General features: G+C 41.9%; 1 protein-coding gene across 1 annotated transcript in view; it reads left to right on the forward strand.

The window, feature by feature from the left end:
• Positions 1-18,673, forward strand: part of xxylt1 (xyloside xylosyltransferase 1) — a 178,779-nt gene that overhangs the window by 25,610 nt on the left and 134,496 nt on the right. Inside the window, exon 2 of the mRNA XM_043702284.2 lies at positions 16,555-16,702. Coding sequence (XP_043558219.2) covers positions 16,555-16,702 — 148 coding nt within the window. The remainder of the gene's footprint in view (positions 1-16,554; positions 16,703-18,673) is intronic.

Genomic DNA, 18,673 nt, shown 5'->3' on the forward strand with positions numbered 1-18,673 from the left:
ACTGAATTGAGAAGGAACTTCTTCACCCAAAGAGTTGTGAATTTTAGCATTCCCTGCTATGTGAAGTAGATGAGGCTTCCTCAGTAAATGTTTTTAAAGCTAAGATAATATTTTGAACATTAAGAGAATTGAGGGTTATGAAGAGAGCGTGGCTGAATGGAACTGAGGCCATGACAAGGTTTGCCATGAGCATATTGAATGGTGGAACGGGCTTGAAGGGCCAGATGGCCTCCTACTGCTTCTGGTTCTTATGTTCCTATGTTCTTCCAATCCTCCGCTCTTCACCCCACAGCACATCCTGCTAACCCCTCCCTACCCCTGTGTCATTCCCCATTTCAAAAAGGGACAGCTTGTCTTGCATTGGCAACAAGCTTCATTTCAAGATTAATTTCAAATAAAGGACAAATGAAAGTCATTTTGGGACTTCAATTGCCGCTGGAAATGTCAATGAATTCCTCTTATCCATACCATACAAGAATATGGTCTTTGAACTGAGATGTTTTCTCTGTTTTTGTTCCATTTGCATCATCAAAAATTCAGAATGTTAAATGGTATCTAAATGTTGGAGACTGGATCACTTCACAATATTCAGTGCTGTTGTGGTCATCTTTGATCATTCTTTGAACATTGGAAGATCTTTCAGATGCCTTTATTTATGGCTTAGTCAAATTCATACGGACAAAGAACAGCAGCAAGAATAAAAAAAAGTTCAACTTTCAAATCCTTTTACAGAACCAGAACATTCTTTAGCTTCACTCAACTTAACTCTGTGTTCTCATACTGGATATCTAACGAGTTCAATTAACAAAGCAGTTCCGTATTATTTTGTACAGAATTACTATTTCAGTCAATGCGTTTAAATATAATAATACTTGATACAATTTCAACATGTCAAGCTATAAAATCTCAAATAAAAGTATAGCACAATTACAATATTGCAAATCCCTTCAGAAATATTATGATCGATGCCTCCACACAACCCTGCAAATCCACTGGCATACAAATTCACAATGTCAGTGGCCTCTAGTAGGCCAACCACCCTATTGGTGAAGCATTGGTTATGATCAGTCAGTAGTGTTGGGTGAATCACGTCCACGTGCCTGGTAAACATCCTGGTAAACTTGTTTCACACCCTCCCTGAAATCTCTATGTCCTTCCTATAGTGTGGCAACCAGAACTACAAACAGTACTCCAAATGTGGCCTGATGGGATTTATTGCAGGAGGGTGAAGGAGGAGAGTGAGGAATTTGCTGGGGCATTGATGGATCTTTGTATCTGCCTTAGCCACAGGTGAGGCATCCAAAGATTAGAGAATAGCCAATGTTGTCCCTTTATTTAAGAAGAGCAACAGGGATAATCCAAGAAATTATAAACTGGTGAGCTTTATGTCAGTATTAGAGAAATTATTGGAGAAGATCTTAAGGGATAGGATGTACTTGCATTTGGAAAAGAATTAACTTATTAGGGAGAGTCAGCATGGCTTTGTGCAGAGTAGGTCTTGTCTCACAAATCTAATTGACTCTTTTGAGAAAGTGACAAAGATGATTGTTGAAGGTATGGCAGTGAATATTGTCAAAACGGACTTTGACAAGCCACATTTGGGACATATCTACCTTGATCTTTTTCAAAATACCCAACGGCCCCTCCTTCTTAATGGCAACTTGCCCTAGAATATCAACTTACCCATCTGTAGTGCTTTGGGGAGTGTTGCTGAACAAAGAGACCTGGGGGTGCAGGTGCATAGTCCCTTAGAAGTAGAGTTGCAGGTAGACATGGTGGTGAAGAGGGCATTTGGCACGCTTGCTTTCATTGATAAGAGCATTGAGTATAGGAATTGGAGCATTATGTTGTGGCTGTTCAGGGCATTGGTGAGGCCACTTTTAGAATACTGCATACAATTCTAATCGCCTTTCCGTAATAAGAATGTTGTTAAATTTAAGAGTGTGTAGGAAAGATTTACAAGGATGCTCTCAGGATTGGAGGGTTTGAGCTATAGGGAGAGGCTGAATAGGCTGGGACTTTTTTCTGTGGAGTGTCGGAGGCTGAGGGGTGTCTTTATGGAAATCTATAAAATCATGGGGGGGGGGACATGGAAAGGTCCCTGTGGGAGAGTCCAAAACTAGAGGGCATAGGTTTAGGGTGAGGGGGAAAGACTTAAAAAAGACATGAGGGGTAACTCTTTCACACAGAGGATGATATGTGTATGGAAGGAGCTGCCAGAGGAAGTGGTGGAGACTGGTACAATTGCAACATTTAAAATGCACCTGCTTGCGTACTTGATAGAAAGGGTTTAATGGGATATGGTCTAAATGCTGGCAAAGGAGACTCGGTCAGATTGGGATGTCTGGTCAGCGCAGACAAGTTGGACCAAAGGGTCTGTTTCCGTGCTGTATGACTCTGTCTAAACTTTTAATGTCACTGGGCAAGTCCAATGTCAGGCTGAAATCTGACTTGATATATCATAATTTGTTATTTTTGGTCTCAATGCGGAGCTCATTCACTGAAATGCAAGCATGCAATGCTTCCTATTTTGGTTATAACTATAAAACAGTGCATTATTGGACAAAATAAATTAAATTAAAATAAACCAAACTTTTTATATACAATATACGTTTAAGCAGTGAAAATGCACAGTAAAAATCCAATCTCATTAATCCCAAAAGAACTCCTTCACAGTATACAAACACCACAGAAAATGTCCTACTCTATTCCACGTTGGATTTTATTTGGCTATGGCTTTAATTCATAGTCATGACAGTCGTATATTCTCTTCTTTGATTGATGTAGCTGAGCTTAGACTTCGTCATCTTTACTTAACCCTTCAGCCATTTTAACCAAATACTTCTGGTCTGGAATTTTAAAACTAAACTCCTAATGTAACCTCTTTATTAACAGTTTGGAAACACCTTTTTCAGATGGTTTATGCATCCGGATTGTACTCCTCCAAGGCCAGCACATTCTTCATTAGATATGGGACCCAAAACTGCTCACAGTATACCAAGTGTGGTCTGACCAGAGTCTTATACAGCCTCCGCAGTGTATTTCTGCTTGTATTCTAGCCCTCTTGAAATGAATGCTAACATTACATTTGCTTTTCCAATTGCTAACTTAATCTTAAAAGAATCCTGAGCTAGGACTCCCAAGTCCCTTTGTGCTTCAGATTGCCGAAGCCTGTCCCTGTTTAGGAAAAACACTATTATGCTTCTGATCAAAGTGTATAACCTCACACTTGCCCACATTGTATTCATCTACCACTTCTTTGCCCACTTTCCTAGCCTGTTTAAGTCCTTCTGCAGCCTTTCTGCTTCTTCAATATTATCTGCCCCTCCACCTATCTTTTGCTAACTTAGCAACAATGCCCTCAGTTCCTTTGTCCAGATTGTTAATGTATAATGTGAATAGTAATGGTTCCAACACTGACTCCTGCAGAACTTAACTGGCTGCCATTCCTGAAAAACACCCCGGTATCCCTACTCCCTGCATTCTGTCAATCCACCATCCATGCCAATACTTTGTCCCGAACACCATGGGTTCATCTTATTTGGCAGGCTCCAGGGTGGTACCTTACCAAAATCCAAACAGATCATGCCCACTGGTTCTCTTTTGTCTAACTTGATTGTAACTTACTCAAAAAGAGTTCTAAGAGATTTGTCAGGTATGACCTCCCTTTGACAAAACCATGTTAACTCAGCCCTAATTTACCATACATTTTTATACACTTTGCAATGTCATCCTTAAAAATGGACTCTGAAATCTTACCAATGGCCGAGGTCAGGCTAACTGGCTTATAGTTTCCTGTCTCCTGTCAACCCTGTTTAAGAAGGGAGGGAATTATATTAGCTATTTTCTAGTTGTATGGCACCCTTCCTGACCCTAGTGATTCCTGAAAGATCACTAATAATGCTTCTACAATCTTCTCAGCTATCGCTGGCATGTTGTACATCTGATCCGGGTGGTTTATCCACTTTCAGACTATTTGAGTTCTGCATCACCTTCTCCTCTGAGATGGCCACTACACCCACCTCTGCTTCCTGCTGTCTTGAAGTTCTGGTGTGCTGCTGGTGGTCTTGTACTGTGAAAACTGATGCAAAGTACCTATTCAGCCCCTCTGCCATTTCTTTGTTCAACATTACTACTTCTCTAGCCTTATTTCCACGTCCTTCAATGTCCGTTCTTGCCTCTCTTTTAGATATCTAAAAAACATTCTTTCAATCTTCCTTCATATTACCAGCTAGCTTACTCTTATATTTCATCTTCTTCTCTCTCCCCCAGTTGCTTCTTTAGTTATCCTCTGCTGATTTTTAAAGGCTTCCCAGTCCTCTGGCATCCCACCAATTATCACCACGTTATATGCTTTTCCTTTTGCTTTATGTTGTTCCTTACTTCTCTTGTCAGCCATTGTTGCCTCCTGAGCTAACCCCAGGAAATCCTGCCATTGCTGTTCCTCTATCTTCCTTACTAGGCCCCCCTTCACACAATTCTGGCCAGTTTCTCTCTCATGTCATTGTAGTTATCTTTTACTCAATTGTCATACTATTCCATCTGATTCAGTCTTCTCCCTCTCAAACTGTAGAATGAATTCTATCATTCTATGGCCACTTCCCCCAGGGGTTTCTTCACTATCTTAAGCTCCATAACCAGGCCTGCCTCATTATGCATCACCAAATCCAGAATTGCCTGTTCCCTAGTGGGGTCTACTACAAGCTGCTCCAAAAAAACCATCTTGTAGACGTTCCATGTATTTAGTTTCTTAAGATCCACTATCAACTTGATTTTCCCTTTCCACTTGCATGTTGTATTCCTCCCATGATAATTGTGACAGTGCTTTCCTTATGCGCCTTTTCTAAATCCTGATTTCATTTCTTCTCCATATCCTGGCTAGTGCAAGGAAGTCTGTACACAACTCCTATTAGAGTCTTTTTTTTCCTTTTGCGGTTCCTCAAATCTATCCACACAGATTTTATGCCTTCCAACTCGATATCATTTCTTGTTATTGATTTAATTTCATTGCTTACTAATAAGGCAACTCTGCCCATCTGCCTGTCCTTTCAATTTTCTATAAGTTCAGCTGCAAATGTGAAATGATTCTTTACACTTTGCATTGTCATCTTGTTACTTCTGTAATTAATACATTGCTTTATATAAAGCCATCAGAGTAGACTTTGAATGAATATTAGGATTTGTATAGAGTTGCCTTTTGGACATTGACCATCTTTTGTATCATCCTACTCTGTGTATGATGAAATGATTTATTTTGAAGATCTGGCATTTTGATATATTCATTCCTGGGTTGTGCGAGTTTCTGATGAGGACAGCACGTGTAGCTCATCCAAAGTGATAGTGAGCTACCTTCTTGAACTGTGCATCCTTGTGTAGGTGCATCCATAGAGCAGATAGGAAGATTCCAGGCAGCTCAAGATGTTTGTGTTTAGGACACTTGTGATTTGCCAGTTTGGATTTGCCCCTTTTTATGTTGACAGGGTGTATCTGAGCAGTTTTCCATGTTGTTAGGTAAATGCCAGTGTTGCAGCTGTATTGAAGGGCTTTTGCCTGAAACGTCAATTTTCCAGCTCCTCGGATGCTGCCTGACCTGCTGTGCTTTTCCAGCACTACTCTAATCCAGACTCTGGTTTCCAGCATCTGCAGTTCTTGTTTTTACCTTGTAGCTGTACTGGAACAGTTCAATTTGATACACAACTGTATCTGGAGCATAGGTCTCTTCAGAACTATTGCTGGACTGTTGTCAGGGCCCCGAGCCTTTCAGAATTCAGTGTCTTCTGTGTTTTTTTCATACCAAGTGGAGTGAGTCAATTTGGCTGAAGGCTGGCATCGCTGATTCTTTGACCTTGGGAAGAGGTCGAGACAGATGACCCACTCAACACTTCTGGTTGACAATTGTCGCAAATGCATTGGTGTGACCTTTCGCATCATGGAGAGTATGATAAATGGTGGACTTTCCTCCATGTTCCTCCGTGTTTAATTAACTACCAGCATTCATAATTTACTACTAAATTCTAAACTAGGTGTACAGTCGATATATTACAGCATACAACATCATGTTAGAGTCCAACAGATTTATTTGGAAGCACTAGCTTTCGAAGCGCTGCTCCTTCATCAGGTAGTTGTGGAGTATAAGATTGTAAGGCACAAAATTTAAAGCAAAAGTTTACAGTGTGATGTAACTGAAATTATATATTGAAAAAGACTTGGATTGTTTGTTAAGTCTCTCATCTTTTAGAATGACCATGTTGGTTTCAGTTCTTTCACAACTAAATCGCAAAACTTTTTTTAAAAGTTACGTTCTCAAGGGAACTTTAACAATTGGTGTCATGTTGGCCCAGAGACTGTCTGTGCCACAATGGTCAGAATGATTCTAATCTAATAAACAGATTTACAGAATCCTACATGATTTCATGCAGTTTTTGAGCAAAGTCAAATGTATTTCTACAAGTACAAATTCACCCCACAAACTTGTGTGTGTGATGTGTGTAGGGAGGGAGGGGGTTATGAGTGTCTGTGAGAGTGTATGTGTGTGAGTATGAGTGTAAAGGGGATTATGTCTGTGAGAGGGTGTGTATGTGTGACCTTTGGGTGACCATCCTCTAAGGCAGACTTCGGGATAGGCAACAACGAAAAGTCGCCAAACAAAGGCTGATAGTCAAGTTCAGTACCCATGCCGCAACCCAAAGGACTAGCCACTCTACCATACATCAAGAGCATTTCCGAACTGACAGCCCTACTACTGCGACCACTAGGACTCATAACAGCACACAAACCAACAGCCACGCTCAGACAACAACTCACCAGAACGAAGGACCCGATACCCAGCATGAGCAAAACCAATGTAGTGTACAAAATCCCATGCAAGTACTGCACAAAACACTACATAGGACAAACAGGAAGACAGCTAACGATCCGCATCCATGAACACCAACTAGCCACGAAACGACACGAACAGCTATCCTTAGTAGCCACACACGCAGATGACAAGCAACACGAGTTCGACTGGGACAACACTACTATTATAGGACAAGCCAAACAGAGAACAGCCAGGGAATTCCTAGAGGCATGGCACTCATCCACAGATTCAATCAATAAGCACATCGACCTGGACCCAATATACCGACCACTGCAAAGGACAGCTGGAACTGACAACCGGAAACGGCAGAGACAAACCACTATAAATGCAGGAGGAAACACCACAGAATCGCTTCACAGGAGGCTCCCAAGCACTGAGGATGTCACCTAGACAGGGGACGAAACGTCTGCAACACAAATTCCCAGCTCGGTGAACAGAACCACAACAACGAGCACCCGAGCTACAAATCTTCTCTCAAACTTTGAATGATTGGCTAATTTATAATAAATTTGGATCATATCTTGTTAAATGGGAAGTACCTTGTGCTGGATTTCCCGCAAATTAATCAGTGCTGTAAAAGCTTTGAGGTCAGTGGCATTCATGCTAAGAGGATGTTTACTGATAATTAAGATTGATCATTTTGTCAAATAAGTACTTTACACTGGAATGGGCAAACCTTAATGGTTTCTGTTGAGTTTAGTGCATATAAATTGCTTAAGTACAGCGACATAATGTTATTCAGTCACAGAATATTGGGGAGATTCCATTCTCCTCTAGCTCTTTGAAAAGTGAGGTAACTGGAACAGCAATTTCCTGATTTGTTTTGTGATTCATGATTTACCATTGGAGGTTGCTGTCCAATTTACACATCTCAAACAACGAAGGCTGTTAGCATCTGCATTACCTTCACTGCAGATTCTGGCCCAGTTGATTTTTCACGGCTGATCCCGAATGGTGAGTAAGAATTTGTTTTTGAGATTAACACTTAACCAAAAAGGGACTTGAACCTTTGACCCTTAGATTAAAAGTTTTAATGCTGTATCAACTCCATTGTTGCTGGCGCTTTTGGAACAAAATTGACCCACGGTCACGAGTGAAGAGTCAGTATTCCGAAAGCCAAGGCTAAGGCCCAAAGACAAATCCAGAATATAAAGGTCAGGTGATCGGAAGCGAAAGTTTTAAAATATGTCAACTGTCACAACACGTGTGGGTGTTTCAAGACATCGGTACATCTATTGACCAAGGTCAAATGGACAAAATTTCCTTCATTTGCAGGGTAGTGTCTCTTAAAGGAGACAATGCAATCCTCTGTCACTGAAAAAGGCGTTTCCAACAACTATTACACTGTGAATATATAGTAGCAGCTGATGCTCTCCCAGTATTCTATAGTGGTATTCCATGCATGAGCCACCATTAACTGGAGGCCACAACAAGCAATCAGTTGGAATGAGAAACAACAAAGCTGCAGCCCTGATGGGATTCCAGCTGGGGTCTTCAGAGCTGGTGGGCTTTTGCTCACATCAAAACTACAGGTCCACTTCCTGTGGACTTGAGGGAAAAATAGAACCCCCTCCCCCATTCCAACTTCAGGAATATAGTTATTGTAATTGTCTTCAAGAATGGAGATAAATTGTACTTTCAAACCTATCGTGGTATTTCTGTATTGTCCATACGCAAGTAAATCCTGATGTGTAACATCCTAAATCACTTATTTTCTGTGGCTGAAGAAATTCCCTCAAGGCAGAGTGTGGCTTTAGACCTTGCGGTGGAACCTCTGACATTGCCTTTGTCACCAGGCAAATTAAAGCAAAGCATTGAGAACCACATCAAGAACTCTTCACTGCATTCATTGGCCTGACCAAATTATTTTATTCAGTAAATTGTGAAATGCATTGGATTCTGTCCAGAGATTTGGATGTTCAAGAAACTTCCTTATCATTACAGGTAAAGACAATGACTGCAGATGCTGGAAACCAGATTCATCAGGATGAAGGGCTTTTGCCTGAAACGTCGATTTCGCTGCTCCTTGGATGCTGCCTGAACTGCTGTGCTCTTCCAGCACCACTAATCCAGAATTCCTTATCATACAGCTTTGTGACTGTAACTGTCTTAAGTGGTAGAGACACCTTCCAAATCCAGACTGGTGTAAAACAAGGTTATGTGTAGGCCCTGAGACTTTTTACGATCTATCTGGCAGGCGCTATTTACTTCAACAAAGATAACTTGCTCTCTGCCTAATGTTCTGGAGCCAGGAGTTTGAATCCCACAATGGAAGATGATGAAACTTTGACCCAAAAAATCTGGAATTAAAAGCCAGCCTAATAGTGATCACTGTTGATTGTCATTAAAAACCAACTGGTTCACTTTTTGCCCTCTGGGAAAGGAAATCTGCTTTCCGTATCTGGTCTGGTCTACGTATGATTCCTGCCCCACAGCAAGATAGTTGGTTCATAACTACCCTCTGAAATAGGTTCGCGAGGCAATCAGTCAAGGGCAGTCAGGGATTGGTGACAAATGTGAGCCACACCCACATCCAATGCACGAGTAAAGAAAAAGACCTCTACTTGTCAGTAGAAGGTCCAATGTACAGAGTAGTTGTAGTTACCACACGTAATGTAGAGATATCTGGACAGTGTGTCATAGAATTAGAGAATCCCTACAGTGTGGAAAGAAGTCATTTGGCCCATCAAGTCTGCACTGACACTCTGAAGAGCATCCCACCCAGATCCAGCCACCTATCCTATTCTTGGAACCCAGCATTCCCCATGGCTAATCCACCTAGTCTGCACACCCCTAGATACTATGGACAATTTAGTTTGGCCAATCCATCTAACCTGCATATCTTTGGACTGTGGGAGGAAACCAGAGCACCTGGTGGAAACCCACACAGACATGGGGAGAATGTGCAAACTCCACACAGGCAGTCACCCAAGGCTGGTATCAAACCCGAGTTCCTGGCTCTGAGACAGCACTGCCAACCACTGTGTTGATGACACATAACAGCACAAGAGAAATTCCACCAAAATCCCTGCTGCATTCTCTGAATTCAGTGGAAAGACTATTGAACAAATGCTGGAGTCCTTTTTGAAATAGACAGGCAGGAGGCTGGAAGAACACAGTAAGCCAGGCAACATCAGGAGGTGGAGAAGTCAACGTTTCGGATGTAAATCCTCTTCAGGACTAGGGATGGGTTTGGGGGGGAGCTGCAAATAAAGGGGTGGCAGGGGCAGTATGGTGAAGTGGGCATAGGTGAAGACAGGTAGAGGGTACGACCTTTTTGAAGCCAGCATTACAAGCATTCAGGCAAAACTCCAGTAAATCCAGCAACAATGGATTAGACATTGATTAAGCATTTGTTTGTAACTCTTCAGTCACCACTATTCCAGGGCAGGATAAACAAAATGCTTTAAAGGCATTCAGAAACTTTCCTTGATGTATGGCAGCATTGATATTAGTGACTGCAAGGAGCTTGTCACCAATTTCTCAAAATGTTGACAAATAGTCCAATAGGCTGTGTCGTGCTTTGAGCCCAGATGTCTTACTGTTGAAGCAGAATGGCAGTAGAGAAAGCAAGCAAAGGAATCTCACTATCTGGTGGGCATCTGGCCCCATGTGCTGAAATACCTGTGGGTTTGTTCAGACACATGAAAATCCATGTCAGAAATCTGAACCCTGAAAAGATGTCATCTTCAAATTGAGGGCTACGTAGCAATGCTGGTTCTAGAAGACTTGTCAGTTAGAGTTATAGAGATGGACAGCATGGAAACAGACCCATCGGTCCAACCTGTCCATGCCGACCAGATATCCCAACCCAATCTAGTCCTACCTGTCGGCACCCGGCCCAGATCCCTCCAAACCCTTCCTATTCATATACCCATCCAAATGCCTCTTAAATATTGCAATTGTACCAGCCTCCACCACTCCTCTGGCAGCTCATTCCATACACGTACCACCCTCTGCATGAAAAAGTTGTTCCTTAGGTCTCTTTTATAAATTTCCCCTGTCACCCTAAACCTATGCTGTTTAGTTCTGGACCCCCCGACCCCAGGGAAAAGACTTTGTCTATTTATCCTATCCATGCCCCTCATAATTTTGTAAACCTCTATAAGGTCACCCCTCAGCCTCCGACGCTCCAGGGAAAATGGCCCCAGCCTGTTCAATCTCTCCCTGTAGCTCAAATCCTCCAACCCTAGCAACATCCTTGTAAAGCTTATCTGAACCCTTTCAAGTTTCACAACATGTTTCCGATAGGAAAGAGAACAGAATTGCACGCAATTTTCCAACAGTGGCCTAACTAATGTCCTGTACAGCCGCAACATGACCTCCCAACTCCTGTACTCAATACTCTGACCAATAAAGGAAAACATATCAAATTCTTTCTTCACTATCCTATCTACCTGTGACTATGCTTTCAAGGAGTTATGAACCTGCACTCAAAGGTCTCTTTGTTCAGCAACACTCCCTAGGACCTTACCATTAAGTGTATAAGTCCTGCTAAGATCTGCTTTCCCAAAATGCAGCACCTCGCATTTATCTGAATTAAACTCCATCTTCTCAACCCATTGGCTCATCTGGTCCAGATCCTGTTGTAATCTGAGGTAACACTCTTCGCTGTCCACTACACCTCCAACTTTGGTGTCATCTGCAAACGAACTAACTGTAGCTCTTATGCTCGCATCCAAATAATTTATGTTAATGACAAAAAGTAGAGGGCCCAGCACCGACCCTTGTGGCACTCCACTGGTCACAGGCCTCCAGTCTGAAAAACTCCACCACCACCCTCAGTCTTCTACTTTTGAGCCAGTTCTGTATCCAAATGGCTAGTTCTCCCTGTATTCCATGAGATCTAACCTTGCTAATCAGTCTCTCATGGGGAACCTTGTCGAATGCCTTACTGAAGTCCATATAGATCACATCTGCTCTGTCCTCATCAATCTTCTTTGTTACTTCTTCAAAAAACTCAATCAAGTTTATGAGACATGATTTCCCATGCACAAAGCCATGTTGACTATCCCGAATCAGTCCTTGCCTTTCCAAATACAGGTACATCCTGTCCCTCAGGATTCCCTTCAACAACTTGCCCACCACCGACGTCAGGCTCACTGGTCTATAGTTCCCTGGCTTGTCTTTACTGCCCTTCTTAAACAGTGGCACCACGTTTGCCAACCTCCAGTCTTCCGGCACCTCACCTGTGACTATCGATGATACAAATATCTCAGCAAGAGGCCCAGCAATCAGTTCTCTAGCTTCCCACAGAGTTCTCGGGTACACCTGATCAGGTGTTGGGGATTTATCTACCTTTAACCGTTTCAAGACATCCAACACTTCCTCTTCTGTAATCTGGACATTTTGCAAGATGTCACCATCTATTTCCCTACAGTCTATATCTTCCATATCCTTTTCCAAAGTAAATACTGATGCAAAATATTCATTTAGTATCTCCCCCATTTTCTGTGGCTCCACACAAAGGCCACCTTGCTGATTTTTGAGGGGCCCTATTCTCTGTCTAATTACACTTTTGTCCTTAATATATTTTGTAAAAACCCTTTGGATTCTCCTTAATTCTATTTGCCAAAGCTATCTCATGTCCCCGTTTTGCCCTCCTGATTTCCCTCTTCAGTGTACTTCTACTTTCTTTATACTCTTCTAAGGATTCACGCGATCTATCCTGTCTATACCTGACATAAGCTTCCTCCTTTTTCTTAACCAAACTCTCAATTTCTTTAGTCATCCAGCACTCCCTATACTACCAGCCTTCCCTTTCACCCTGACAGGAATATACTTTCTCTGGATTCTTGTTATCTCATTTCTGAAGGCTTTCCATTTTCCAGCCGTCCCTTTACCTGCGAACATCTGCCTCCAATCAGCTTTCAAAAGTTCTTGCCAAATACCATCAAAATTTGCCTTTCTCTAATTTAGAACTTCAACTTTTAGATCTGGTCTATCCTTTTCCATCACTATTTTAAAACAAATAGAATTATGGTCACTGGCCCCAAAGTACTCCTCCATTGACACCTCAGTCACCTGCCCTGCCTTATTTCCCAAGAGTAGGTCAAGTTTTGCACCTTCTCTAGTAGGTACATCCACATACTGAATCAGAAAATTGTCTTGTACACACTTAAGAAATTCCTCTGCATCTAAACCTTTAACACTACGGCAGTCCCAGTCGATGTTTGAGAAGTTAAAATCCCCTACCATAACTACCCTATTATTCTTACAGATAGCTGAGATCTCCTTACAAGTTTGTTTCTCAATTTCCCTCTGACTATTGGGGGGGGTCTACAATACAATCCCAATAAGGTGATCATCCCTTTCTTATTTCTCAGTTCCACCCAAATAACTTCCCTGGATGTATCCTCCCTCAGCACAGCTGTAATGCTATCCCTTATCAAAAATGCCACTCCCCCTCCTGTCTTGCCTCCCTTTCTATCCTTCCTGTAGCATTTGTATCCTGGAACATTTAAGCTGCCAGTCCTGCCCATTCCTGAGCCATGTTTCCGTAATTGCTATGATATCCCAGTCCCATGTTCCTAACCATGCTCTGAGTCCCTGTTAGGCCCCTTGTATTGAAATAAATGCAGTTTAATTTATTAATCCTACCTTGTCCCTGCCTGCCCTGACTGTTTGACTCACTTCTGTTCTCAGCTGTACCCATCTCAGATTGATCTCTTTCCTCACTATCTCCCTGGGTCCCACCCCCCCCCCCCCCCCCCCCCCCCCACCTTACTAGTTTAAATCCTCCAAGCAGTTCTAGCAAATTTCCCTGCCAGTATGTTAGTCCCCTTCCAATTTAGGTGCAATCCGTCCTTCCTGTACAGGTCACTTCTACCCCAAAAGAGATTCCAATGATCCAAAAGTGTGAATCCTTCTCCCATACACCAGCTCCTCAGTCATTAGATTTAGATTACATTACAGTGTGGAAACAGGCCCTTCGGCCCAACAAGTCCACACCGACCCGCCGAAGCGAAACCCACCCGTACCCCTACATTTACCCCTTACCTAACACTACGGGCAATTTAGCATGGCCAATTCACCTGACCCTGCACATCTTTGGACTGTGGGAGGAAACCGGAGCACCCGGAGGAAACCCACGCAGACACGGGGAGAACGTGCAAACTCCACACAGTCAGTCGCCTGAGGCAGGTCATGCATTCACCTGCTCTATCCTTCTATTCCTGCCCTCACTAGCCCGTAGCACTGGGAGTAATCCAGATATTACTAACCTTGAGGACCTCCTTTTTAAATTTCTGCCTAACTCTGTGTAATCCCCCTTCAGAGTCTCGACCTTTTCCCTTCCAATGTCGTTGGTTCCAATGTGGACAATGACCTCCTGCTGGCCCCTCTCCCCAGTGAGAACATTCTGCACCCTCTCTGAGACATCCTTGATCCTGGCACCAGGGAAACAACACACCATTCTGCTTTTTCTCTGCTGGCTACAGAAATGTCTGTCTGTACCTCTGACTACAGAATCCCCTAACGCAGTTGATCTCTTGGAGGGCTGAGTGATCTTGTAGATGAACATTGCTTTCCTTAAACCATATTTGTTATTAGTGGTATGGGATGGTAAGTCTCATTGTCCCAAAATGCTGTGCTGAGCTATGTTTATCATCTTATAGTGAAAAAGAGGTTTGAAGCCTCAATTGTCCTGAAATCTTAAATTGATCTTCAAGCCGCTGCTGTGGTCAACCGAGGAGATGCTGAGTTTCTTTTAATTGTATTACCTTTGAACATTATTTATCAATAAAAGTTACTGGTTACTATGGCATAGGAAGAGGGCTGATACGTTGAAACCTCCAGAGTTATGTCCAAGCATAGTTGGTACCTTAATAGCGAAACAAATAACGAGTGCATGAAAGGAACCAGTGCGTGTGTAGATATTAGTCCATGTCAGACCGACCCAGGGGTTCAGGTACATATTTCTTTGAAGTTTGCATCATTGACAGGGTTGTGAAAACGGCATTTGGCAGGCTTGCCTTCATTGTCCAGTCCTTTGAATATAGGAATTGGGAAGTTATGTTAAGGTTGTAAAGAACATTGGTGAGACTTTTTTTGGGAGACGTATGTCCAGTTCTGGTTGCCCCAATTATAGGAAGGATATTATTAAGCTAGAGAGGGTTCAGAAGAGATTTACCAGGATTTTGCCAAGTATGAAAGGTTTGAATTATAAAGAAAGGCTGGATATGCTGGGACTTCTTTCATTGGAATGTAGGAGGTTGAGAGGTGATCTTATAGAGGCTTATAAAGTAACAATGCATATATGTGTTGGTATGGTTTTTTCCCCCTCGATTGGGGTATTTCAACACTAGGGGGCACATTTTTAAGATAAGAGGAGAGAGATGTAAAAAAGATATGAGGGGCAGATGTTTAACACAGAGGGTGGTTTGCATGTGGAATGAACTTCCTGAGGAAGTGGTGGATGTGGGCACAGTCATAACATTTAAAAGACACTGAGTGCATAAATAGGAAAAGTTTGGAGGGATATGGGCCAGCAGCAGGCAAATGGGAGTAGTTTAGTTTGAGATTATGTTCAGCATGGGCTGGTTGGACCGAATAGTCTGTTTCTGTGCAGTATGACTCTGTGTCTGTGGGGAAAAAAAGGGGCAACTTTTTCACGCAGGGGTTGGTGCATTCATAGAATGTGCTACCAGAGGAAGTGATGGAGGCTGGTACAATTATAACATTTAAAAGGCATCTGAGTGGGTATAAGAATAGGAAGGGTTTAGAGGGATATGTGCCAAGTGCTGGCAAATGGAACTAGATTAGCTTAGGATATCTGGTTGGCATGGACAAGTTGGACTGAGGGGTCTGTTTCCATGCTGTGCATCTCTATAACTCTGAGTAAACTATTAAAGGGTAACTTGGCAGATTAAATTTCTCTTTCTCAATGCTTAATTTTATATCTGTATGGTCTCCAGTCATGCATTAATATTATGTTGTTCGTGCTGTTTTGAGCGGATATATGGGATAACAAAATTAATTCTGCTAAATCAGGTTTTACTGGTTGAAGATTTGAAAGGTAAGAAAGGCTGTTTGCTCTCCTTGTAAAAATAGAATTGAATTATTGAATGTTTATATTGTTTGGCCTTTGTTGCTGTAGAAGACTTTCCACTTTATCTTATATTTTAAGCGATATTGAGATTCTGCTGTGAAGTATCTCTGCCTGTGGGTATCTGCGCCATATAGTATATGAAACTGCTTGCTGCTTATTATGTACAGTATCACTCCTTACGTACATAGTAGGTTATCAAATACAGCTCTCTGCTGTAGTGCCTAAGACCTCATTCTTCACGTTTATTCCAGACGCGTATCTTGTCTCTTACTGATGCCAGAGTCATGTCATTTGCTACATATTCATACCTTGCATTAATCTTATTATAACAGACGTGGCACAAGTATTGAAGAAATTTCTACAACAATTAGCATTGCCTTTGGACTGATGCACTCATCCTAATGGCAAGCCGAGGTCATGATAGGTTCCCTGTAAATGCAATTGACCTCTAGATGGAGTAACACTTCCATTGCACTAAGTTCCAGATTGAGTGTTTAAGGGCATTAGAAGTAAAAGTTTACAATTTGCTTACTCTCAGTGTATTAAGAATTAACGTTTCTATTTAGTTACTTTGGCATTGCTGTTCCATTTATGTGCAAGGGGAAAGGTGGGCCCTTTGTAACCAGGTTTGTGCTCTCCTTGGCAGATTATATTCCATGATGTGGACATCTTGACTCAGAAGTTGTTTCCTGTTGTTGAAGGAATGCAGAAACATTTTAGTTCTGGATCTGGTGCCTATTATAGTGATTCCATTTTCTTCTTGTCAGTTGCCATGCACAGAATCATGCCTTCAGGTAAATTGTGTTTATTGTTTATGTACAAAATATGCTGGGGGGGGAGCCTGGAATGTTTCAGTATTAAATGTGTTTGCTCTGTCAAGCAATCTCTGTAAACATTTCCCCAGTCTGTAATTTGAATTTCGTTAAATTCTAAATTTGTTTGATAAATTTTTGTCCGTATAAGTCCTAAAGGAATTTATTCAAAGTGGATTAGTTATCATTCATACAGAACCACTGTGTTTGCAATATTTTCATTGACTAAGCATGTCAATGCTTGATATTTACTGTACTCACATTTGTTTTTGAAAATTTCAAACTCACTGAGCAGCAGGTTTAGTGTTAAACCCAGATAAGGGAACTCACATTGTCAGTCTGTTTGTTTTTATGTATTCATGGGTTGAGGGTGTTGCTGGCTAGGCAGCATTTATTGTCCATCCCAAATTGCCCAGAGGGCAGTTAAGAGTGAATCATCGTGGGGTGGCATCATGGCTCAGTGGTTAGCACAGCTGCCTCACAGCACCAGGGACCCAGGTTCGATTCCAGCCTCAGCCGACTGTGTGGAGTTTGCACATTCTTCCCATGTCTGCAAGGGTTTCCTCTGGGTGCTCCGGTTTCCTCCCACAGTCCAAAGATGTGCAGGTTAGGTGAATTGGCCGTGCTAAATTGCCCATAGTGTTCAGAGATGTGTAGGTTAGTTGCATTAGTCACGGGTAAATATAGAGTAATGGGGAATGGGTTTGGGTAGGATACTCTTTGGAGGGTTGGTGTGGATTTAATGTGCCTAAGGGCCTGTTTGCACACTGTAGGGATTCTAAGTCTAATTCACATTGCTGTGGGTTTGGAGTCACATGTAGGCCAGACCAGATAAGGATGGCAGTTTCCTTCCCTGAAGGACATTAGTGATGCAGATGGGTTTTTCCAACAATCGACAATGTTCCAGATTTTTATTGAATTCAAATTCCACTGTCTGCCATGGCGGGATTCAAACACGGGTCCCCAGAACATTATCTGGGTGTCTGGATTAACAGTCCAGTGATAATACCAATAGGCCATTGCCTTCCCTTTGAGTGAGGCTAAACTAGTTGCAGAAAAGTTATTTCCTCAGAATTTAATTTTGGTAAGGTTGACTAGGCATCTGATATTTGTGACGAAATGATAGTTTACAAATGAGGACCACATTTTCATAGAATCATCCAAAAGAAGCCAATTGGCCCATCAAATCTACACCAAATCTATGAAAAACTTCCAAGGATTTCTACTTTCTTGGCTCTTTTGCTATAGTCCTGCAAATTACTTTTTTTTCCAGCATATATTGAGTTTCCTTTCAATTGTTACTATTAAATCTGCTTCCTCTACCCTTTCTTGTATTGTATTTCAAATCAAACAAAAACATTTAATTGCATTTCAACAATATCTCTGAACTCCTCAGATGTTTTTTGCAACTTCTCTTACTTCTGCGACCTCTTGTTATTGATCTTCACACCAGAGGGAAAAATGTCTCCTGATCTACTCTATTAAAACTGGAGTCTATCATTCTCATTATCTTTCTGCAGCTCCCCCAAACCTTGATATACTACTTATATAGCGATGCCCAGAATTACATGTGATAGACTACCTAAAGCTTAACTAGTGATTAATGAAGACTTTGTTTTAAACTCTAAAGCCATATTTATAAAAGGCTTGTCTTTGATCTATTTTTGGCAGATTTATGAGTTTATCATGCCATAATATATGTAAACTATCCTCATTTTTTGCGACCGTTCCAAAGAAGCACTTAACAAGGGTGCAGCGATGGCCTTTAGTAAAGTGATGTGTTCTTCCTGTTGGATGTGGGAAACTAGGGAGAATTTCAGTATTCCTAATGATTGTGTCTGCAGGAAGTGTTTGGTTGCAAATCCTATCAGATCACATGGATCAGTTGGAGCAGCAGTTAGAGGCAATGAGGAATTCACAGGATTAAGGGTGTGTGTGATGGATGACAATTTC

This window comes from Chiloscyllium plagiosum, unplaced genomic scaffold (genome assembly GCF_037043375.1).
Source record: "Chiloscyllium plagiosum isolate Xiang-an unplaced genomic scaffold, Cpla_swu_hap1 HiC_scaffold_13, whole genome shotgun sequence".
NCBI classification, from domain to species: Eukaryota; Metazoa; Chordata; class Chondrichthyes; order Orectolobiformes; family Hemiscylliidae; genus Chiloscyllium; species Chiloscyllium plagiosum.